At 47.0% G+C, this 25653-nt stretch overlaps 1 protein-coding gene across 3 annotated transcripts in view; it reads left to right on the top strand.

The window, feature by feature from the left end:
• The window catches only part of TEKT2 (tektin 2), a 26687-nt gene extending 1555 nt beyond the window's left edge, over positions 1 to 25132 (top strand). The window contains exons 2-11 of one of the 3 annotated variants that reach the window (XM_075604559.1): positions 363 to 491; positions 4272 to 4429; positions 6091 to 6216; positions 7182 to 7387; positions 8084 to 8227; positions 19021 to 19135; positions 19935 to 20042; positions 21006 to 21149; positions 21322 to 21401; positions 24818 to 25132. In XM_075604559.1, coding sequence (XP_075460674.1) covers positions 4274 to 4429; positions 6091 to 6216; positions 7182 to 7387; positions 8084 to 8227; positions 19021 to 19135; positions 19935 to 20042; positions 21006 to 21149; positions 21322 to 21401; positions 24818 to 25031 — 1293 coding nt within the window. In that variant the 5' untranslated portion in view covers positions 363 to 491; positions 4272 to 4273 and the 3' untranslated portion in view covers positions 25032 to 25132. Of the gene's footprint in view, positions 1 to 362; positions 492 to 1350; positions 1469 to 4271; positions 4430 to 6090; positions 6217 to 7181; positions 7388 to 8083; positions 8228 to 19020; positions 19136 to 19934; positions 20043 to 21005; positions 21150 to 21321; positions 21402 to 24817 lie in introns of those variants that run through there. The other 2 variants (XM_075604560.1, XM_075604558.1) reach the window with 2 other exon arrangements.
• Positions 25133 to 25653: the final 521 nt, after the last annotated feature.

The following is a 25653-nucleotide window of genomic DNA, read 5'->3' as shown; positions in this document are numbered from 1 at the left end:
TCAATATGATTGGGTGATACAATTCAGATACAATTGATGCACTGCTAGAGAGAGGGCAGGGCTCAAACAGGGGTGTGCTAAAGACTATTTCAGAAGAGGAAGGGGATGTGACTTTGTAAATGGTTGCTATAGAAACAAAAAATGCTTGTTATATTATAATACATTAAAAATGTCTTTAAACATTTTTTTAAATGCTACAAGTAGTTTCTCATATTACAGAACTCATTTATTTAAAAAAAACAAACCACGTAGGATATTGATTGAACTGCAGCTTTAAAGAGAGAAAATAATTGACCCTAATTACCTCAGTACTACTCCTATTGCATGTTGTTCTGCTTGGCTGTGCTCATTTTCTATCCCAGGGGTGTGCAAAGTTTTGACCCTGCGCCCCCCCTGCCTTCTCACCAACCGGCTCACGCCCCCCCTCCGGCAGGACTCCAGTGTCAAATGACGTTGTGTGGTTACCATGGCAACGCGTCGCTGAAGATCAGGTAGGAGAAGCTGCAGAGGCCTTGCGCAATCCCCCCGGCACTTAATTTAAGTGCCTTGGGGGATAGTGCGGGACTTTTGTAGCTGCTGCGCCCCCCCTGTAAATTCTAGCGCCTCCCCACTTTGTGCACCCCTGCTCTATCCCTTTCAAAATAACATCCATTCTAAAAACCCACACTAGGGGGCAGCCTAACACCTCCACCCTCTCCCTGCAGCTCCTAAAAACAGTAAGTGCTCCCTAAATGTATATTTACTAATGAATAGTGACTAGAACTCACTGCTGGGTGGATTTACGTAGAAAGCTAAATAAGTTACAGCTTAGGGCCTCGCAATTTGAGGGGCCTCCAGATACTAAGATTTATTTATTTTTATTTCAAATACCAAAAATATATTTGTAAATACACAGGGTCTAGGGTTTATCCAGATAAAGACCGTTTTTGTCATCATGACCTGTATAATATCATCGTCCAGGATAAGATTCACTTGACTTTCCCCAACCCTAAAGCAATATTGCGTCTATTATCAAGTTTGATGATGACCAATTGCTCAGGAGAAAGGTCTTTTCGAGGCTAAAAAGGATTTAAAAAGTGACCTAATAATGATTGTGCCACAAGAAAAGCTTTCTGCCCTTCGCATGTTGTGCACAGAAAGTGATAAGCTTCATAGCAGAATCATTTCATGATTTCATAGTAAAAAATATCAAGTAAAAAAGCTTTACATTTTGGAATCAGTTAGTCTGCCCGTGTAATTATTCAAATTAAAATCTTACATTTTTATTCATCATTCTTTCCACAATATTTTTTTTTTATAGGGCCTCATCTTTATCATAGCTTAGGGCAGAGGGGTGCAAACGTTTGTCTGCGCCCTGCTTTCCCCCCTTTTCTCGTGCCTCCCCCTTACCTTTTCTCCAGCATTTTCACAACGTCATGTGACATCCCATTGCCATGGCGACACGTCGCCAGAAGCCGCCGGACACAAGGTAAGGGACTTATAGAGGCATCGTGCGCGATCTCCGACATTTAATGTAAATGTGGTGGGGAAAAGCATAGGGCCTCTGTACTGTAAGTGTCGCAGCCCCCAGTTTGCGCACTCCTGGCTTAGGGCCTCACGAAGTCTTGATCCGGCACTTGATGGGTAGGTAAATACTGTCCCATTAATAAAATAACTCTGGTTATGTCTTCATAATCTGTTATAGGACTAAGTGGTCTCAGTACTAGTGGCTGTATTTACCACCAAATGATACTTTGTGTAGCACAGAGAGAGGGCCTGGAGTCCGTTTCTGTAACACTACAGATATTTTCTTTATCAAATTGATTACATCTTTATACACAGCAATACATTTACGAACAAGCGGCAAAGATTGCAGACAATTTGAATTTTAGCTCAATGAACATCTCAAATCTATACAAATACTTAACTGCAGGAGTGCACAGGTATATAAAACTAAAAAGCATATAAGTAACAATCATGTTCCCATCATTTATTTATGAGTCACAGCTGAATGTGGATACAATATATCAGCTTGTATCAGTTCTACATAACACAAGCAACAACTGGATGCAACAGATCAATTACAGTGTCAGCATAAAGGTGCTCTGTTACACCAGGGCTCTTCAACTAGGTCTCCAAAGGGGCCAGATCAGAAAACATTTAGGCGTAGAAGGGCCACACACATAGCAATGTAATTTGAAGATGTAAAAAGTACTATATTCCAACATTTTATAAGCAATTCTAACATTTATACTGTACATACCATATATATATTTACATTGCCTTAACTTACAAGTGCGTTTGTCTGGAAAAACTGCACTTAGCTGATTTAGTGACTAGTATGAAACCAGCAAGAGCAGAGCATCTAAAGGCCACATCACTGAATACCCTCCGCGGGCCGCCAGTTGCAGAGCCCTGTGTTACACAGCCAAGTTATTTGTTGTATACTAGTAATATATTGTGGAGAATTGCACATACAGCTCATGTTGTTACCTCACATTCAGACTGTGTATCCGTTCATGAGAGAATTACTGGGTTTATTTTATTATTATGAAAGGACAGAGTCACTAAGCAGAATAAGATCAGATAATACAGCACACCGATTAACCCAAACAGACTCATCTAGGGTGAGAGGTAGGTGTCCCTGATGTCTGTGTTTTAGGAAGGGGTGAGAAGTACATGTTGCTGATGTCTATTAGGAGGGATGAGATGTGTTCCCCTGATGATTGTATATTAGGAGGGTGGAAGGTATGTGTCCCTGATGACTGTGTATTAGGAGGGGGTGAGGTATCTGTACCTGATGTCTCTCTAGACCAGTGTTTTTTAACCTTTTTTCTCTCGGGGCACACCTAATCACAGTGGTCAGTTTCTGAGGCACCCCTAAAACAGGACAGGGTCACAAAACACAGGACAAAGAGTCACAGGAGAGAGACAGAAGGGCAGAGTCACGGAGAACACACACACCCCCAGGGCCCCCGACAGGGGGGGAGAGCGGAACAAGTGTCCCGGGCCTGGTTGCTGCGGGGGGCCCAGCGGCCGGACAAAACAGTTGGGCCTGACTTCTGGCTAGGCCCATCTGCTCTGCCCGACTGCCGGTCCTCTCGTTGCCGCCGGGCCAGCTCTCCCCCAGCAGCCGGCCTCTCTCACTGACAGTCCCATGCTGAGAGTCTGATGCTGGCGCGTGCCGGAAGCAAACTGGGCTCAGCTTCCGGCATGCACCGGCATGAGAGGCCCGGCGCACCCTGACATCAGAAGCTCAGCATGGGACAGTCAGTGAGGGAGGCCCACATCTGGGGAGAGCCAGGACCAGCAGCCGGGCACAGCAGTTGGGGGAGAGCCGGGGCAGCAAAGGCCTGAGACCATCCCAAAGGGAAGTAAATCTGTATTTATTTGGTGTTTAAAAAAATAAATAAATAATGTATTTGGAGAGTGTTTTTTAAAAAAAAAAATATTTATTTGGTGGGTTATATTTATTTGGGGGATGTTTTTTTTATTTTTAAATATGTATTTGGCGGGTGTTTTTTATTTTTTATTTAAATGTATTTGGATGTGGGTGGAGGGGTTGGTATGTATTTTTTGCTAAGTATTAGGGGGGTTGGTATGTATTTTGTGGGGGGGGAATAAGGGTCAGGAGGCGGGATTGAGTGAGAGTGGGGTAATTGATGGAGGGGGGAAGAATGAGAGGGGGTGAGTGAGGAAGAGAGGGAGTGAGACAGAGGGGAGAGAAATACATGGGAATAGAAGGGGCTCGTGAGATGTGAAATGGGGGGGGGGGGACTCGCAAGACCGCCAACACGGGGGGCCCAGTCGTAACTCTAGTTTTTGTCCCTGAGACATGTCTGTGGCCCTGCACACCCCTCCCCTTCTGGAAGATTGGTGAAATCCTGCCGCACCCTAATGATCCTCTCACTGCTCACGGAACCCCAGGGTGGGAAACACTGCTCTAGACAGTATAAAAACAGGATAATGCAGCGTGCACTCATTATATAAATCAGACCTAATTATTCAGCCTCAGCAGAGACTTAGAACATTTCCTTTTACAGGTTATTATAGATTTTCCACTCTGGTGATCATACATATCACGATCCAAAGTGCACATAACATTGTAATTCACCTGCTGGTCATACAGAGAGCCTATGCTGGTCCCTTCAGCAGTGTCCTGCTCCCTTCGGCAGTGTCCTGCTCCCTTCGGCAGTGTCCTGCTCCCTTCGGCAGTGTCCTGCTCCCTTCAGCAGTGTCCTGCACCCCCCTCGCTCCTTCCCTCAGTCACAGTGTACCTCTCACATCCACAGACATGGCCACTCTCAGCATGAAGCCCGGGAGCAGGTTCTCTGTGCCAGACTGGCACACCAGCAGTGCCCTGATCTCCACCAACGCTGAGAGGCAGCGATCGGCTTCCCATCAAATCCGTCAGGAGGCCAGGACACTCCGCAATGAGACCAACAACCAGGTACAGTAACTTCTTCCTCTTACCTGCTGGGGATGTACCTGAGAACAAGAATTGCAGGGAGTGTGGGGTGACGCGCTGCGCTGTGGGGTGACAAGCTGTGCTGTAGGGGGTGGCGGAGGCGCTGTGCTGTGGGGAGTGGGGGATGCTCTGTGCCTCCCTGTGTTTCGTGGTGTCGCCCTGTGCTACGGTGGGTGGGGGATGTGCTGCTGGGGGTGGGGGAGGCGCTGTACTGCAGGGAGGGGGCTGCTCTGTGCTGTGGGGAACGTGGTGGGTAGTGGGGGGACATGCGGTGGGGCATGGGGGATGTGCTGTGGGGAGTGGGGGAGGCGCTGTGCTGCAGGGGTGGGGGACACGCTGTGCTTCGGGGGGGGGAAGACCTGTGCCGCACTGTGTTTCGTGGTGACGCCCTGTGCTACGGTGGGTGGGGGATGTGCTGTGATGTGGGGGTTGGAGGTGGCGCTGTACTGCAGGGAGTGGGGGCCGCTCTGTGCTGTGGGGAGTGTGGGACGTGCTGTGCGGTGGAGAGGGGGGGGCGCTCTGTGCGGTGGGGAATGTGGGACGTGCTGTGCTGCAGGGAGTGGGGGACGCTCAACAGCGGGGAGTGGGGGACGCTCAACAGCGGGGAGTGGGGGATTGTCAACAGCGGGGCGTGGGGGAGGCTCTATGCTGTAGTGAGTGGAAGACTATCTGTGTTTCAGGGGGTGGGGGAAGCCATATTGCGGGGTGGGGGGGGGGCGTGGGGTGGAGGACGCTCTGTGCGACGGGGGAGGGGGGGGGGTGATGAAGCCCTGTTCTGTAGGGGGTTGGAGGACGCTCTGTGTTAGGGAGGGTGGGGGATGCTCTGTGTTGCAGGGGGGGGGAGACACCTCCTGTGCTGCAGGGGGTATGGGACACCCGCTGTGCTGCGGGGGGTATGGGACACCCGCTGTGCTGCAGGGGGTATGGGACACCCCCTGTTCTGCAGGGGGTATGGGACACCCCCTGTTCTGCAGGGGGTATGGGACCCCCTGTGCTGCGGGGGGTATGGGACCCCCTGTGCTGCGGGGGGTATGGGACCCCCTGTGCTGCGGGGGGTATGGGACCCCCTGTGCTGCGGGGGGTATGGGACCCCCTGTGCTGCGGGGGGTATGGGACCCCCTGTGCTGCGGGGGGTATGGGACCCCCTGTGCTGCGGGGGGTATGGGACCCCCTGTGCTGCGGGGGGTATGGGACACCTGTGCTGCGGGGGGTATGGGACCCCCTGTGCTGGGGAGGGAGCGACCCCCTGTGCTGTGACAGGGGTATGGGACACCTGTGCTGCAGGGGGTTGAGGAAGCTGTGCTGTGGGGGGTGTGGGAAGCTCTGAGCTGCGGGAGTTGGAGGAAGCTCTGTGCTGCTGGGAGTGGGGGACACTCTCTTCTGCGGGCAGAGGCTCTGTGCTGTGGGGGGATGGGGGAGGCGCGGTGCTGCAGGGGGGGACACTGTGCTTTGGGTGGTAAGGGGGGCATGGGGTGGAGGACGCTCTGTGCTGTGGGGGAGGCTGTATTGCAGGGGTTCTGTGCTCACCCAGAATCCTCCAGTACTTGCCAAGACGGCATACTAATATCTCCCGCTGCTAATGACTGTGCTTTAATAATAAATATTTTTTGCTCTTTTAATGACCCTCATGTCACCCTGATTAGACTAAGTGGGATGAGCATGATAACAGGACCCGTCTCTGTGACCGGATAGACGAAGTAGACAAGTGGCGGAAGGACCTGGACAAGTGTCTGTCCGACGTGGACGCTGAAATAGATGCACTGACTCTGGTGAGTTGCTGGAGATGTGTTATCTCTGTGTGGGACAAGTACTGCATGTGTATGGGGGTTTCTGGCTACCCCAGCAGAATAAGAGGGGTATTTTGCTCTGCTCTAGGGCAGAGCTTCTCCAACCTCTCCTGAGTTCCCACAACTGATTTAAGGAAAATCCTTGCATTCTAAAAACACGTGATTTAGTTTTAATGTATATGTGAATAGGGAATTCATTGGTAATGCTAATTAAAAAAAAAAAAAACCAATTAATAAAAAAACCAGCTTGGTTTCATGTAGAGTTTTGAGATCTTTAGATAAATAAACAAGTGCTTGGGTCACCATCTCTAAAAATGAACGTGCTGCAGTAAACAGAAATACTAAGCATGACCATACTGTACACTACTGTAAAGCTGCAGTTTCTTGGGACTGTCCCTCCTAGTTTTAAAATGAACATGTTTAGGTTTTTACAGGTGACTTTTGAAATGGCTGTTCAAACATTTAAAGCTGCAGTCAATGGGGCTCGTTAGTTTTTTAATCTTATCAGAATTTCTGTGTCTCTCGACAACACGGGATCCCCTGGTTCCCCCACTACCGATCCTGGGCATATATTCTGCCCCTAGCCACAAAACAGATGCCGGGTCAGGGACAATAAAAGGGAGATGACATTGCGGACTAATAATAATGACCCCACGGCCATATGTGTAGATGTTTGTGTCTCTCGTCGGCCCAAAACACGATAATATTTCAGCAACTGGAGGGTGGATAACTCCAATCCTCAAGGGTCACCAATAGGTCAGGTTTTCAGGATATCCCTGCTTCAGCACAGCTGGCTCACTCAATGACTGCGCCACCTTTGCTGAAGCAAGTATATCCTGAAAGCCTGACCTGTTGGTGACCCTTGAGGACTGGAGTTGGCCCCCCCCTGGTCTACAGCATGCTATGGTCAGGGCTGCTTTAAGTGATGCGCTTCTGTGATTTTTCAGATAAAAGAGGATGCGGAGCGTGCCTTGCAGGCCACGAATGTCCCTCTGGATGTGGCCATAGAGTGCCTGACCCTTCGGGAGAGCCGCAGGGACATTGACTTGGTGAGAGACCCCGTGGATGCCGAGCTGCACAAGGAGGTGGAGGTGATTGAAGGCGTCCGCAAAGCTCTGCAGCAGAAGATCAGCCAGGCTTTCGAGCAGCTCTGGTAAGAGGGACACAGGATATCTCATCATCCGTCTGTTTGATTGCAAGCTTTTCAGGGCAGCGACTCCTTACTGCTAACGTTTACTTATTCCTGTACTGTATTATAACTCCATGTATGTGTAGCTGTATTCAAGGGCCCAAATGAGTGAGATTTAAGCATTCTGGACTGTAAACCACAAATAACTCCTCTCGCTCATCCTCCACATGTGGGCCCATTCATTGGACCGCAATAGTGCCGCTCGGGGCACTATTGCGCAGAAACTCCCATTGAGATTTAATGAATAATCCCCCTAGTCTTTCCAGTACCACTCATCACCCCTCATTTTTCACTTGCCCTGGAAGAGTGGATTTTTCAAACCCTTTGTATATACAGTATGTGGCCAATCCTTAACCGAATGGGTTCAATGATTATTTGTCAGTTCAAATGAAACTCCACTAAAGTCTGTGAGACCAGTGACAAAGAAACATAGAATGTGACGGCAGATAAGAGCCACTTGGCCCACTTTGTCTGCCAATGTTCCTATCTGCTGTAAAACCTCAGACCCTATGTGCTCTTTGGCTTTCTTTCGTATTTAGGATCCCCTTATATCTATCCCAAGCATGCTTGAGTTGTAAAGGAGTAAGACTTCCTTGTGACAAGCCAGATACTATACTCAGGGCTGTCACTGGATTGTAAACTTATGGGGTTTTCTCTCAGCCTCCTGCAGGAATCACGTCACCAAATGAATTGGGACCACCGGTGCAAGGTTGAGACGCTAGAGATAGATCGGACCTGCCTGTCCCTGAACAAGAACTCTCCAAACATCTCGCTGAAAATGGACCCAACACGTGTCCCATATGGGTATGAGCTTATACAGAGGGACTGAATGAGTTTGGCAACTGACAACGGGGTTGAATGTATGTGTCTTTGATGTCTGTGTATTAGGAGGAGGTGAGAGTTATGTGTCCCTGATGTCTGTGTATTATGAGGTGTGGTGAGAGGTTGTGTTTCTAATGTTTCTGTGGTAAGATGATGGGTACTAGATTTGTATCCCTACTAAGGATATGAGAGATGTTCCGTCACCGCTATGAATAAAACATGAACGATAGCATTTTGTATGAAACATATTTCTGTGTTAAAGAACATAAAGCAATAAATATTGAATCAAGCTAGCCAGCTCTGAAGGAAATAGAATGCATTCATTAAGTCTCAGTCCTGATATTCTCAGCATCCTCTCCCTACCCCCACCCCAATCTCACACTGCATCAATGGCCTACTTACTCACAGCTAAGTCTAAGGCCACGTCCATGCTGCCTGCTAGCGAGCGAGAGACAGAGCGCCGTGACATCACACTCACTTGCAGTAGGGACGATTCCTGGCTTGAAGGGTTGCGTGATGGGGGGGAGGGGGGGCATGTCGAGGGCGTGCCCATGACGTCACGTGCGCGGTTAGCCCTCATTGGCTGAACCGCCCACGTGACCGGCCCATCGCGCGGCAAAGACAAAAAATATTGCTCCTGCATGCATCGTGCCTACCCACGCTCATGTGCACCCAAACGCACAGTATGGACGCTCCAATTCATTTACATTGATTTGATCGCTAGCTCGCGATCAGCATGGACGAGGCCTTAGGGTTTCTTCTCCTTACTAATTTTCCTGCATCTCTCTGCTGCCTCCAACACTGTTCACCCACTTCTCATGTACACTATCCACTCTACTGGCCTTTGTGACACTGCCGTCTCCTGGTTCACGTCCTACCGATCCATCTGCTCTTTCAGTGTTTCCTTCTCTGGTGTCTCTTCCCAGGGACGCCAACAGAAATCATGGGGACCAGGAAAAATGAAAGGAGCAGGGCCCCAAACCAATAGCGCACTGAGCACAGGGGAAAAAAATGAGCGCGCAACTTTTACTTAACTGTTTTCTTATTGTAATACAGAAAAAAACATTACAATGCAATCTGTTTATTTTAATATTTTCAACAAAAGACTAAGGTACCCAATGCTACATCCAATGTGACAAAAGGCCTGGGGGGGGATTCAGTATGGGCCTGGGGGGGCGGTTAAGTATGGGCCTGGGGGTGTTAAGTATGGGTGACTGACTGTCTGGGTGGGTGACTGCCTGGGTGGATGACTGACTGCCAGGGTGGTTGGGTGACTCACTGCTAGGGTTTGACTGACTGCCAGGGTGACTGACTGCCCTATGACTCACTTCCAGGGTGGGTGACTGACTGCCTGGGTGAGTGACTGCCTGGGTGAGTGACAGCCTGGGTGAGTGACAGCCTGGGTGGGTGACTGCCTAGGGTGGGTGATTGCCTGGGTGGATGAGTGGTTTATTGCCTTGGTGGATGACTGACCTTGACCAGGTGGGTGCTGCTTCCTGCTTCCCTGCCTGCCAGACGCTTCGTCCCTTATTTTTGCCTGCTGCCCGGGGCGGGAGGTAGGCTCGGGGGGGGGGTGAGAGGGAGGTGGGCTGGGGGGGGGGTGAGAGGGAGGTGGGCTGGGGGGGGGTGCTGGAGGGAGGTGGGCTGGGGGGGTGGGTGCTGGAGGGAGGTGGGCTGGGGGGGAGAAACTGGGGGGCGAGACTGGCAGGCTAATTCCCGCGGGAGCATTTCCCCCCTGGCGCCAGGTCCCCGCGGCTGCTGCCCAGGCAGGAGGGTGGCATGTGGCGAGCTGGGTTGGCAGTCGCGGGGGGAGCTGGGTTGGCGTGCGTGGGTTCGCCACGGTGTTTCCCCTCCATCCCACATTGGGAGCGGGAGGGAGCAGCCCCACAGGCAGCAGCCCGGACACCCTGCTTCCCTGCACATGCGCACCGAGACTTGTGCTCTGCGCATGCGCATAGAGCACCAGCTTTTTTTCCCCTGACACTTGTTTTTTGTATGAAACGGGCACGACCGTGCAGGGGGCCTGGGCCCCCTGACTCACAATGCCCGGGACACCAACCCGGCAGCCAACCCTGTTGGCGGGCCTGTCTCTTCTCACTCCCTCTTTCTATTGAGGTCCCACAAGGCTCTGTCCTTGACCCTCTAATAGTCTCACTATATACCTCTTCTTGTGGTGAACTAATACAATCTTTTGGCTTTCAGTATAATCTCTATGCCAATTATATAAAAAATGTACCTGTTCTCCCCTGACCTCCCCCCCTCTCGCTTGTCCTGTCTCACGAACTGTCTCTCCGCATCTCCTCCTGGATGTCCCACCGTTACCTGAAGCTCAACATGTCCAAAACAGAACTAATACTCTTTCCCCCTTTCACTGCCACCCCTACACCCACACTCTCCCTCACTGTCAATAATACCACAATCTCATGAACACCCCAAACCCGCTGCCTCGGGGATCATCTTTGCCTCTGCCCTCTCCTCGTTCCTCATATTCACTTCCTCACTAAGTCCCGCCGTTTCCACCTTCAAAATATCGCTGGAGATGCCCTTTTGCTGTTCCCCACATGGCAGTGGGTACTAATTGGAAATCGCTCCTCCCTCAGCATAGATACTGTAGGACAGGAAACTCTTCGGCAGGGCCCTGGTATATAAGCCCCTCCCTTTCTCTGCAGAGGCAGTATTTTTCCTGTCCAACAGCATAGCGTAGTGTTTGTTATTTTGTTAAATTGGGACTCACCAGGACTGCGTTAGTGCAGTTCAATCTGGGGAGTTGTCAGCCTCTCTCCCTCTGAAGCTCCAGCAGAACCGCCGTCTGGAACAGGCAGCCATAGGCCCTGTGACCGGGCAGAACACTGCAGAAGCGTCTGGGAAAGCAGGTAGACTGGAACGCATGGCCGGGATAAGATACGCTGGATCTCTCTGTGGGCATGAAGCAGAAGAACAGAGCACGCGTGTGCGCGCCTTCTCAACCCCTTAAAGCGGCAATGACACTCTGACATCACATGCGCAATAGCGCCATGCGGACCACACCATAGTCTTAAAGGTGCAATACAAACTAATGGTGCCTGATCTTCGTTTCTGAGGATTAAGGAGATTCCTATTTCGCACAGAATGATTATAGAAGCTGAATAAAGCAAAGGGTCGTTGCCCAAAACTTTTAGGTGAGTCCCTAGATCAGCATTTCCCAATTAAATTAAGTCACAGAACCCTTTTATATTTTGTATACCATAATGGAACCCCTTAAATATTTTTAGCGTAGCACATAAAAAAGAAAAAAAAATGTGCGCAGGTGAAAATTTTTCTTGGTTCAAGATCAAATACCTTTAAATTGAATTACACCTGCTTCGGCTGCTGGTCCTCCCGTTCCTTACCCCAATGCTACCTGCGGCCTCTCACTGCTGTGCTGCTCCATATTACCTCTCTCCCCATGGGATAGGTGGGGAAGGGAGCCCGTAGAGGTGTTGGTGTCTCTGCCCCTCCTCGCGGCTGCAAAGTACTGCCTCTGGGGATATATTGGGCACGGGTGGGTGGTGGGGGGGGGAGACCCAGCTCCCGATCAGCTTTCTGCCGGTCTCCTCTGATCCCCTGCCTAGGCCCTCCGTGCGGTCCCGGCGGCCATTTTGGAATTGCTGGGATCGATTTCAGTGAACCCCAGCGGCCACTCCAACGCTGCTATCTCCCGCAGCCTACCGCGCCCACCAACCAGAAGGGCCCCCGCCGGACAGCCTAGCCCGCCAGAAGCTCCGGGTAACCGAAGGAGGAGCAGCGGCCTAATTTTTAAAAAAAATTCACGGAACCCTTAATTGTACCTCACGGAACCCCAGGGTTCCATGGAACCCCATTTTGGAAACGCTGCCCTCGATAGTAAAATAATTGTAATACAAATGAGAGTGACTAACAATGGAGTGAAGATTGTTTTCTATATGCTCTATCTTTGATGCAGTAACTCTGGGGTCAGTGACAGGAAGGTGGCTAATAAACAAGGATATATGGCAACCTGCAATAAACCAGAATATGTGTGGCTTTCAATAAGCCAGGATATGTGAGGATTGCAATAAACCAGGATATGTGAGGATTGCAATAAACCAGAATATGTGCAGCTTGTAATAAACCAGGATATGTGCAGCTTGTAATAAACCAGGATATGTGTGGCTTGTAATAAATCATATGTGAGGATTGCAATAAGACAGGATATGTGCGGCTTGTAATAAACCAGGATATGTGCGGCTTCTACTAAGCCAGTGCTTGAAGCAAAGAAATTATGCAGAGTGCTTAAGTCTGCGGCCAGGGGCCCAATGACAACAATTTCTGCTCTCCTATCCTCGATGCAGATGCAGTCTCTCACATTGTAGCTAAACGGACCCAGAAGAGATCAAAGTTCCAAACAAGCCTGGATAGGGGAGAAGCATCTTCGCCAGAGGAGTCTGACGTGCTGTAGCAGTACCTGGAAGGAGAGTACTGTGATTCATCTGATGATAGGGACTGAGTGGAATAAGCCTGATGAGAAATTGGTCACTCAGAGACGCTTTCCAAGATATATCCCTTCTTTTCACAAAGACGTCAAAAGTTGGGAAAATGCATTGAAGGGGGACACTGCAATCACGCGTATTGCAGGAAAGACTACATTACCAGTGGAAGATGCAGTGGCGCTTTGTGACACATTGGATTGAAAGATGGAGTGTCCTGAAGAAATCTTTTCTGGCAGCGGGTCTCACTTGCAAGCCTATAGTAGCAACAGCCTCATTTTTCAGAGCCATAGGAATGTTGCTAGGCAATTGGGAAGAGGCTTTGGAAAGATGCTAACACCAAGCTACAGAGTGGTCTGCTCACACTCGCCTTGGACTGTGATAAACACTGAGCAAAGCTTATGTAGTGATTTTGAAGACGGCGAATGCTATTATAACCGCCATGGTCAAGAAGCAGACCGCTCGGACAAAGTTATTGCTGACTTGCAGCAGAAGGAGGAGCTTGGACTATGTCAGAAGGAGTCTCTAAGGCTGCGGCCCGCTAGCACTGAGTGGGCGGTGCTTGGCGAGGTGACTTGCATATATATATATATGCAAGTCCCCGCTCACGCGATGCGTGCCCGCGTATGCGCGGGCACACACGCGATGCGCTTAAGTAAATAAAAAATGTATACTTACCCACTCGCTCAATATTCGGCAATGCCGAATCCCCCCTCCTCCCGCGCGCGAGCAGACGCAGGACACCCACCACGCATGCTTTGAGCGCCAGCGCGCTCAGCGCTAGCGGGGCCGCAGCCTTAGTCTCAGTGCAGAGCTCCGAGGCTTTTGAAAGCAGTTTGACAGCCTCAGTATGTAGCTTGAAGTCTCTCGGATAGAGATTTGCCGTCTCCGTGCCAAGCTGGAAGTTACCCAGAAAGATTTTCAAAGTCTAGGTCCTGAGCGGGAGATCTTCTAGAAAGGTGATCCATACACTCAATATAGGGTTGGAAATCTCTCAAAAAGAGGTCCACACTCTAAGTATGGATCTTGAAGTCTCTCAGAATGAGCTTCACCCTCTCAACCTAGAGCTGAAAGTCTCACGCCAGGAGACCTGGAGTCTTAACTCAGAAGTGCATAAATGGAAGGAGGACTTCGAGAAGGCCCTGAGGGTTATAGAGACTATGGAAAGAAAGAATAGAAACTTGACCGAGGAGGTTTGATATCTGGCTGATCAAGCCAGTAAAGAAGTTAAGGAGAAGCAACTACTCCAACGAGGAAAGTTGGAAGTACAGTTAGCACTGAAAGATGCAGAGGGCGCTCTTCACCAGGAAAAGAGCAAATCCCAGTGTCTGCAATTGGAACTCTCTCAGATCAAAGAAAGAGATCAAAGAAGAGAACGGTATCTGTGCAAATGCTTTGCAGCACTCACCATATAGGCTGTCTACAGAGGAACGAAAAGTTGTCACCTGTGTCGCCAGAATAAAGCCGCCTGCCTTCTCCAGTCAATATGGAGCATGCAACGACAAAGGAAGAATAATGAACATTTGAAGCAATGTGTAATTTTACTCCAGTCAAATGTTAGGAAGTGTCTGCAGCAAAGACAGACTGCTTGTGTAATGCATTGCTATAAGCGTACCCGCAATAGCGTCTCAGTGCTACAATCAGCTGTCCACAAAATGCCCAATCCAGATTCCTCATGATGAATATAGCCGCTATAAGGATTCAGTCTTTGGCTAGAATGAGTTGAATTTAGAAAAAAGAAGGAATTCCAATCAATCCTTATCTAGACGAGTGGTTGATAAATCTCAGCAAAGATATTCTGATACAGCATATGCAGAAAGTGATTGTGTTCCTTGATTGGCACGTATGGATATTAAACTCCCATAAGTGTTACTTAATTCCATCTCGGCCCCTAACTTTCATGGGACTTCTGTTCCAAATAGAAACAAGGAAGGGTCTGTCTAACCCACAGCAGAATGAAGCAATTGGCATTACAAGCCACAAAGCTAAGAAGGTCAAGTCAGGTCTCTGCAAGACTGCATGACTTTGCTGGGGAAATTTGCTAAGCGTTATAGAGTGGGCCAGACCCCACATAAGGCCAATCCAGAGAAATTTGCTGGATCAATGGAACAAAGATCCTTACACTAAGGAGTATGTCTCTATCCCTCAACAAAGCAGGATTTAAAATGGCGGGAGAATCGGTAGAAAATAGAGAACACATTTTCTATCTAGCAAGAAACCTGGTTAACTCTCACCCCAGGTGCCAGCACGTCTGGTTGGGGAGCACAGACGGGACTTTGCCAAAATTCTACAGCAACCTCCTAGCAAATATGCAACTTATGTGCATTTAAAAAAAAAAAGAAAAAGAAAACCTCTGTTCTTTTAAGACCAAGTTCAAGACATTAATATAAGGATAGACTCCGACAATCGCACCACAGTTAAATATGTTCCAAGGCAAGGGGAAACCCAGAAGTGCAAAGCTTCTAGCTCTGTCAGTATCAATTCTTTCTTGGGCCAAACGCCATTTCATCTGTTTTTTAGCAGGTCACAGTCCCGGATCTTACAATTCGACGGACGATGTTCTAAGCTAAACCATCATCCATCCAGGAGAATGGAAACTGGACTTGCAAGTATTCCAGCAGCTCATACTGCGGTGGGAGCAACCCCAAATAGATCTGATGGCAACACATCAAAACAAGAAGGGATAACATTTCTGCTCAAAGTACTCCCACCATCTCGCCAGCCAGGTAGACGCTTTAAGTTCAATTGGAACTTCGACCCAACATGTATTTTCTGACCGATACCTCTTATAAAACATACAGAACACCTACAAGCTCAAATTGAACCCCCAAAATACCCACAACATATATATAAGCATATAAGTTTCACAGAGGAGTGCTACTGAGCATGGCAATTTATATTTAAAACCAGAGACATAACATAAAACACAGACAAAGCTCAGTGCACATCCAGAAAAACTTATATACGGTACAGTGCCTAAATATACATGTATAAATAACTAATAAATAAAATGGTCTTTTAGTTTAACATTTTGGCCAAATTGTTGTTCAAATTGTTGTTCTTCCTGGCAATGCACAGGTTATTAAGAATTTATATTAGTGTAGGGACCCTTGAACGTGGTCTGCCGTGAAGTTTGGCTCAAGGGCTTACAACAATTTGGCCAAAATGTTAAACTAAAAGACCATTTTATTTATTAGTTATTTATACATGTATATTTAGGCACTGTACCGTATATAAGTTTTTCTGGATGTGCACTGAGCTTTGTCTGTGTTTTATGTTATGTCTCTGGTTTTAAATATAAATTGCCATGCTCAGTAGCACTCCTCTGTGAAACTTATATGCTATATATATGTTGTGGGTATTTTGGGGGTTCAATTTGAGCTTGTAGGTGTTCTGTATGTTTTATAATTCTTGTGCAGCTAGTCTTGGCTGTTTTGGAGGGTGGCAACCTCCTATCCAATTGAAGCTCACTCCCTCCCACATTTAAATGGTTAAAAGCTCACTCCATGGCATCTCCAACTATCAGGGGAACTTGCCTGCATGCAGTGTGATTGTGACAAATCTATTACAGAGTGCTTTTCCTGGTAATGTACAGGTTAATAAAAGCTTCAATCAGACTTAGAACTTTTGCAACTCATATTGACAGATTTATTATGAATCATTCTTCCTGGCAATGCACAGGTTATTAAGAATTTATATTAGTGTAGGGACCCTTGAACGTGGTCTGCCGTGAAGTTTGGCTCAAGGGCTTACAACAATTTGGCCAAAATGTTAAACTAAAAGACCATTTTATTTATTAGTTATTTATACATGTATATTTAGGCACTGTACCGTATATAAGTTTTTCTGGATGTGCACTGAGCTTTGTCTGTGTTTTATGTTATGTCTCTGGTTTTAACGATACCTCTTATAGCAAAGATCCTAAGAAAGATAAGAGATGAATTAGTAGCAATAATACCTTCCTGGCCAAGGATTATATGGTTTCCCCATCTGGTGAGTATGGCACTAGATCTACCTTGGCATTTCCCATTGCCTCAGAAACTTCTGAAACAAGGACCAGTACAGCATCCAGAACGGAAGAAATTGGTCCCAGCGGCATGGAGGTTGAGTGGTAAGCGTTAAAGTAAAAGGGCTGTTCTGACAGACAATATCTAAGCTAAGCCAGAAAATAGTCAACCTCATCTATTTATTATTTCTGGTGCCGTTTTCAGGAATAAGGTAGGATTATGAGCATCAACTGGTTCAATTCTTCCTCTGTCACTCTGGTTGCATTTCTACAGACTGGTTTTAATAAAAGCCTTGTCTGCTTTATTAAGAAAAGTCATTAGTGCTGAGAGTTCTACAGGTGGTCAAGCACCTGAGACCTCAAAGGAAATGTATAGTACCAACGTAGGATCTTTCAGTAGTGTTGGACACTCTAGTACAGGGGTGCGCAAACTGGGGGGCGTGGGATTTTTGTTGGGGGTGTGGCAGTTGCAACCTGTTCAAACCTTTGCAGCAAATAATGTTAAGATTGTTAATGTGGAAGTATTTCTTTGTAACAACAAGCAAGAAGAATGGAAGAAAATTGCAGGCTCTCAGGCAGAAAACGTTCTCTCGTTTTTCAGTGGGACAAAGCAGTCCTAAAACCTGTATCACGTTTCCTTACAAAAGTCGTGTCCTCATTTCACCTCCAGATCAATCTATCATTCTCCCCGAATCCTAATAAGGTGAGACTGCATAACTTAAATGTAGTAAGGTGTTTGAAGGTAAATGTACTCAAATGGAAAAATACAGAAAATAATCTGATTATTTGTAATCGGAAGGTCCTAGAAGAGGGCAGCAAGCCTCAAGGGCAACCTTATCACAATGGGTTACTTCATGTATTAAACTTGCCTATAACCTTAAAGGCAAACGGGTCCCGTGGGGAATAAAGGCACATTTGACCATGGCAGTTTTTACCTCATGGGCATTCAAAGCCCAAGCGTCGCCAAGGCAAATTTGCAAAGCTGCAGTCTGCTCCTCGTTCACACCTTTGTGAAATATGACAAGCTGGATGTACAAGCCTCAGCTGAAGCAAGCTTTGGCAGGAGAATTCTGCAAGCGATTGTAATTGAACCGTTAACTAAAAATGGTCTATTCTTGTTCGTTTGTTTTCCCTCCCATTGGGTGAGCTTTCGTATAACCCAATTAGTACCCACTGCCATGTGTGGAACAGGAAAATCGAAAATGTATTCAGTTTGTTGTAATTTTCTTTTCCTGTACTCCACTAATGGCAGTGCATCATGATACCCTCCCTGTAATTAACGTATATCAGTTATGTTTATAGCTACGGGAGAAACTAAACACAGGGAAAGGGAGGGGCTTATATACCAGGTCCCTGCAGAAGTTTCCTGTCCTTCCTATGCTGAGGAAGAAGTACCCACTGCCATTGGAGTACAGGACAATAAAATTATGGTAAACCGAATAAATTTTCTATTTTTATCACTGACGATGGAACTAAAATCCTAACTCGCTCATCTTGTCCCATCTTGACTACTGCAACCTTTCTCTAGCTGGCATTCCTTGTCCGCCTGTCCCAATGCAATGCATCTAAAATGCTGCTGCCAGGCTCATCTAGCTCACTCATCGCTCCACTTCTGCTGCGGAACTATGCAAATCCCTACACTGGCTTCCCATATCTTTTAGAATCACATTTAAAACCCTAGTTCTGACTTACAAAACTCTCAACGATGCTACCTCACCTTACATCTCATCTTCAATATGTATCCCTAAACGTCACATGCATTCTTCCCATGACACTTGCCTTTCCTCCTGCCTTATTACCTTCTCTCACTCCCGCCTACAAGACTTCTCCCATGCTGCCCCCTCTCTCTGGAATTCCCTATCACGCACCATCAGATTCTCCAGACATTTAAAAACTCCATGAAAACTTACCTTTTCAAGAAAGCCTATGACATACTCCTCACATCTACCCCCTCCCCTCTTACCTTATTGGGACCAGCTGTGTGGCTGGACCAAACTCCACACTAATATCCCCCAACATCCTCATACCCAAACCTTAATAGGATCAGCTGTGCGGCTGGATCATACTCCACCCTGAGGCATACTCCATCCTACAATATACAGCCCTTTTGTTCCAACATTTCCCCTTATTCCCTTTGGGTTGTAATCTTTCAGTTGCAGGGCCCTCATTACCTTTTGCATCTGTTTGCACTTCTTTGGTATGTCATTCTGTTTCTGTAATATACATAACTCTGTACCCCCCCCCCTGTACCGCACAGCAGAATATGTTGGCGCTTTACAAATAAACAATGTAAATCTGCCTATCAGGTCCAGCACCCCACAGGAGTGGGAACAGTACAGCCGTTACAACAAGGAGCGTGCAGAGGCTGAAATGAGAGCCTCCACACAACTGAGGGAGGCCATTGCTATGACTATTGCACAGGTAACTACTGCGCTGAGACCTCACATATGTATGTAGGCTTTGTATGCATGTGTTAGATCCCTTGAATGTCAGGTGGATGGTAGCTGCATGTTCAGTTACATATGTATGGATATTGTGTATATATGCCTATATACATGCAGCTACCTACCAGCCACCTGATATTGAAGAGGTAGTGAGGTCTGGGACCATACACATACTGTAATGTACAGCCTTATCTTTTTGTGCTCTGTACTATTTAGAGGTTTCTTGATGACTTTATTTGGATTAATTTACTTTTTCATCTATTGATTCCCTCTTGTAGCAGTCAGACTGTTATATTTTGTGATTATTATTTTGGCTGATGGAGCTCTACTGTTTGAGCTTTTTATTGTATATTGCTGGTGCGGGTTAGTTTCCACTTTTTTTCACATATATAAAATAATGCTTCTGAATGTTCTTAATTGCCTGGGATAGTCCTACATTGTAGAAGTCTATAGGAAAGCACACAAAGGTCAAAATACCTGTGGGCAACAAAACAGGAAGTTACCAAAACTAGATTATCTGGTAAATAGAGTAGTGGTCTTCAACCATCACAGAACTGTGGACAGGAATGCCGACAGATTTCCCGGGGCTCAGGACTAGTTATGACCGTTGCCGCCGGACCCTGGCTCTCCCCAGCTGCGGGCCTCTCTCACACACACTAACACTGTCCCATGCACAGCCTCTGATGCCAGTGCGAGCCGGGCAGCTCTCATGCTGGTGCGCGTCGGAAGCACCAACACACAACTTCATTTCATACTGCACTTTTACCCTCTTACAGACCAGCAATGAGCTGGATGCTCAGAGAGCTGCTGCAGAGTTTGCCTTCAGGAAGAGGATCCGGGAGCTTGAGAGAGCTCTTAACGAGCTGAAGTGGCAAGAGAAAAATGTAACGTGTATTCTTCTATAGATCTTGGAAGATTTCAGTGATAGGCGTCTGATTAAAGCGTTTGGATATTTGTAAATATGTATGTATGTGTGTGTGTGTATATATATATACACACACACACACACACACACACACACACACACACACACACACACACACACACACACACACACACACACCTCTCCCTGTAATGCCTTGCTGTCTCGCTCCCTCTTCCCCACCTTACTCTCTACTCCATCATGCCCTGCTCCTCTTTGCACTAGCTGCCTTACTATGTCTACTTCTCTCTGTGCACACTACACTGCCTCCTCTCCTACTCATCTGTCCTCCTCTTTGCTGTCTCTCTATTTCCTCCTCCTACTCACCTTTCTGTTTCTCCTCCTCTTTTCACTCATTTCTGCCCCATGTCCATATTGCTCTCCATTCCCTCCTCCTCATCATCCCTATCTCCTCTCCTTGCTGTTTCTCTTGGTCTCCTCTCCCCTCATTGCAGAACCTCCTCTCTGTCTCCTCCCTTCCTTGAGGCATTCCTTGAGGTTGTTGCAGACATTGTTAGCTATATATTAAGTCTACAAACTGAAAATCATAAAAATCATATATATATATATATATATATATATATATATATGTGATTTTCAGTTTGTAGACTTAATTAACATATCTTATGCAATATATTTTGCCAAGTATCATTGCATCTTTATTAAGAGTGTCTAATTCATGTGATTTCTGCAAGTCAGAAGGGACAACAGGCTTTGCCCCACACCTGACACCTAGGAATCCCATCATAATGCACCTCCTTATCGTATATGACATACTGTATGTCCCACAAATTCTACTGACCCCTTTGCTGCCAGAGGGGCCTGCATAACTGGTCACTCTAGCAGCATTGGGGTTAAGTTATAATGAATCTATCGCAGGGCAGATGACCCCTCCATAACCTACTCACCCCCTCTACTCACTCAGACTAAGGAGGAGATAGAAGAGCTGGAACAAGACATCAGGCGCCTGGAAGAGGATCTTAGAGACAAGGCAGGGCCCCTAAAGCTGGCTCACACACGCCTGGAGACTCGTACATACCGACCCAATGTGGAGCTCTGCAGGGACCAGGTATGGCACAGCAAGGACTGGGTTAAAGGCAGAACAGAACGCTTAATTTCAGCAACACCCAGAAAAGCAAACAATGCCATATGCAGTTGGACCCTCTGGTGGTGAATGGAGTATAACAGGACTTCAGCAAGAGGAAACTAATCCAAACCTTGATTCTCCCCTCTGTCCCCAGGTACAGTACGGCTTGACAGATGAAGTGCACCAGCTGGAAGGCACTATAGCTGCTCTGAAACAGAAACTGGCTCAGTCACAGTAAGTTTCCCAGTCATAGGGAGCAATAGATCTACCCAGCATAGTTTGGTCACCTTGGGAGAAGCTGACAGGACATTTCCAAAAAATGTATAGAAACATATTTGTAGAATATACAGACAGATGCCCTTCCTTTTATGTGTTTGCTACCACATCTCTGTTGGGAAGGTCAGTGTAGGCAACTACTCTCCGTTAAATCTCAAGTCTGGATTAAGGCCTCTCTAATACTGCACCATGACTCACTCTTATAGCATTCCACAGTGGAAAATGCTTTTTAATTTGGAATATGCACACATTTTCAAACTGAGGTTCTAGTAGCCTTAGTAGTTCTGGATAAGTATAAATTAGTTTCAGGTTGTGATACCATCTAATGGACCAAAGCTTTCTTCACAGGTCTCCTGCAAGTGCACTGTTATGCATGAAAAAGAGACCTGTGAGGTTTCGAAACCTCATTAAAAACAATCACAGATTGCAACACATCATCACATACATATTGGTTGTTAATTTGCTTCTTCGTCCATAAACATTGGTGAGAAAAACTTTGGTTTCGATTTGCATATATTTCAAACCTAAAATTTTATTACATCTTAATCTGTCCTAATAATAGATAAAGATAACTTGATCAAACAAATGACACAAAACATGATATTATTTATTCACAAATTATTCAACATTCAATATCAATGTGGGAAAAAGTTTGTGAACCTTTAGATTCAGTACCTGGAGGCAACCCCTTGAGCAGCAATGACTTCAACTAAGCATTTCCTGTAATTGCTGGCCAGTCTCTCACATCGGTTTTGAGGAGTTTTGGCCCATTCCTCCTAACAGAACTGCTTCAACTCAATGATATTTGAGGGCTTCCTTGCATGGACAGCTCGCTTCAGGTCCTGCTACACTTTTCGATGGGGTTTAGGTTTGGACTTTAATTAGGCCATTCTAAAACGCAGATTTTTTTCTTCTGCAGCCATTATGCTTGTATGCTTAGGATCATTGTCTTGCTTCAGCTCACGGACAGTCTGACATTCTCCTCTAGAACCTTCTGATACAATGCAGAATGCATGGTTGTGTCAAGGATGGCAAGCCGTCCAGGTCATGAGGCAGCAAAACAGCCCCAAATCAGTAACAATCTCCTCCAGACTTAGATACAATATTTTCTTAAGGCACCGTCATAAGCCCACCCCTTACTACAGAATACTTTGAAATTCAGAGCAGACAGAAAACAGTCCTGCCCAGTTTCAAACCCAGCATTTGGTATTTTGTACACAAGTGTAGCTCATTAACCCCTCAAGCACCAAAGGGATTAAAAATACCCAATATCTCATGACATTATCATGACATCTCCCTTCTTAAGATGAGCGAAGGGACTGGCTTACATGCTAGTCCCGCGCTCAAACAAATAAAACCTTTACCCTTTCCTCTGCCTTGCTGTTTTGCTCTTTCTTGCTGGATATATCTCCCCCCAGCCTCGCTTTCTCTTCCCTCTGCGGCCTGTACCTGTGCCTCGCTGTTTTCTGTTTGGCTCTTTCTTGCTGGATATATCTCCCCCAGCCTCGCTTTCTCTTCCCTCTGTGGCCTGTGCCTCACTGTCTTGCTTTCCCCTGCTGGATATATCTGGATATATCTGCCCCCACCTCACTCTCTCTTCCCTCGGCTGACTGTCCCTGTGCCTCGCGGTCTTGCTGTATATATCTCTCTCTGCCTCGCTTTCTCTTCCCTCTGCGGACGGTCCCTGTGCCTCGTGGTCTGGCGGTATACGTCTCTCCCAGCCCCTCTCTCTCTTTCCCTGGTGGACGGTCGGGCTTATGGGGAGAGATGGTATGGAGAGGCTCCCACACCCCCCCCACTCCGGTGCGACCCCTGTCAGTCACCCTTCCCCAGTACCCAGCGGCCGTTAGTACCTGGAATTGTTCGGCGGGTCCCTGAGCGGGTTGGGTCACAGCGGTCTCATAGTAGGTAACCATCTTTCCAAGATCATTACCTAGCAACACATTAGCAGGAATATCATTCATTACTCCCACCTCCCGCACTCCCTGCCCAGTGTCCCAATCCAAGTATACTTTTGCCACCGGCAAAACGTGGCGGCCTCCTCCCGCCACCCCCATATGCAGAATCCGTCCAGGAATGATTTCCTCAGGCCCCACCACCCCTGGCCGCACCAGGGTAACGGTGGCACCAGAGTCCCTAAGTCCTTGGGTGAGTCTCTGACCCACCGTCACTGGCTGCAGGTGGGCATCTCTGTTCTCCTGTATCCCAGACACCACATAGGCACCTGGGTGCCCTGTGAGGGGCGATCCCCTTCGGAGGCCATGGCAGGCTTCTTCCTGTCTGGGCAGTCTATGCTGATGTGCCCCGGCTTTTGACAGGTGAAACAAAGGCGGGTATATCCCTGTCCGGGTGGGCGAACCCCCCCCAGATGATTAAAAATACCCAATATCTCATGGCATTATCATGACATGCTCTTTGGCAAACTTCAGACGGGCAGCAATGTTTATAGAGAGCAGTGGTTTCCTCCTGGCTATTCTTCCATGAGCACCATTCTTGTTTTGTCTTTTTCTGATAGTTGAATCATGAACACCCACATTAGCCAAGGTGCGAGTGCCCAGCAGATCCTTGGTTCTTACTCTGGGTTCTTTGTGACTTCCTGGATGATTTGCCAGTTTGTTCTCAGACAGATTTTGGTAGGACTGCTCCTGGGTAGACCAACAGTGGTCTTGAACTTGGATCTGTCTGACAGTGGATTGGTGGATCTAAATCCTTAGAAATAGTTTTGTAACCCTTTCTAGACTGATGAGCATCAATAACTGCTTTTTTGAGGTCCTCAGAGATTTCTTTTGATCGTGATATGACGTGTTTCCACACACCTGTATGGTGAAGACCAAACTCACGTTTCTGGTCTTTATATAGGGTGGGGCCTCCCAAACTCACCCCTGCAGATGTACCTAATTATTTAAACACCCGATTCTAATTATCCCCTTTAATATAGCTAATAAAACCAGGGTTTCACTTACTTTTGCACATACCCTAACTCTTAATTACTCATTGTTTGTCTAATTCATAGATATGGAATAAGTTAATATAAACACTATTGAATATTTAAGAAAAAGACTGTTTTTGATTCACGGTTATCATGGAAAAACTATGGAATTTCCGTAATTATCATTGGGGTTCACAAACTTTTTCTTGCCACTGTATATATATGTATAGATACCCTTTTCAGTGACTGGGGTATTCTACTCCTTGCCCTGGCACTAAAGGAGTTACCTTATATCCAAAATTTTCCCATCCCAAGAAAACTTGAACCTTTCGCTGCCAAGGGGGGGCTAACAAGTCAATGCCTTGCAGGCCCCTCTGACAGCGAAAGTGTTCATTTTTTTTACAAAAAGACAAACAGAAAAAACCTTTCTCCCCTCTTTCTGCAGTGACGCCCTGGACGCCCTATACAAACACCTAGCTCGCATACAAGTGGATATTAAGTGCAAGGAGAACTCCCTGAGCCTAGACAACAAGTGCATGGACACCCGCCAGAAACTGACCGTGCCTGCCGATAAATGTGTTCAAACCCTGGACACGTTCAACCGCACCACCAATCGCAACCTTTCACCTCTGAAGAGCCGCCAGCTGGAGCTAGCTTAGGGTGCGGATACAGCAGCAGGCAGCTGCTAGGAGTGAGGTTTCCACGTAATTCTCCACTCCCTGTAATCCTAAACACGGAATAAAGTAGGATTATTACCCTGCCTGCTGCATTTCTTATTATTGCTCAAAACCTATTTGGGTCATATTTTTGAAGGATTTATACAATATGTATGCTTAGAAAGTAGAAATGGAGAGGATTCCTAAAACAAATCTATTTTTTTTCCAATACAAAGTGGAAAAGGAATGGTGTTTTGTTACACTGCAATAGGGCCGATCAGGGGACCATCTCGCAGAATCTCCCATTCAAGACACTATAGCAGTTTAATGAATAACAAAGAGTGGTACTGTGGACCTTTAAATACAAAATAAGTGGTACTCTGAACGCACATGCCTTCCCATTTCCATCACTGCAGTTACTACTTTACTTTAATACAAGGATGAGAGGCTCCCATATACTGTACGTATGCATAGAAATGGCAGCCCAGAAGAGCTTACAGTGTAAGCGGTATGGTGGGAGATGCACAGGTAAAGTGAATTAAATGAAGGATTTCAGTGCACAGCAGAGTGGTGTGTGTACGTGTGCTGGGTGTCTCATGTCAATTTTTCCAGGCAATTGCAATTC

The sequence above is a fragment of the Ascaphus truei genome, chromosome 6 (genome assembly GCF_040206685.1).
Source record: "Ascaphus truei isolate aAscTru1 chromosome 6, aAscTru1.hap1, whole genome shotgun sequence".
Lineage (NCBI taxonomy): Eukaryota > Metazoa > Chordata > Amphibia > Anura > Ascaphidae > Ascaphus > Ascaphus truei.
The sequence above is the reverse complement of the archived record's forward strand: the minus strand, read 5'-3'. Positions and strand labels throughout refer to the sequence as shown.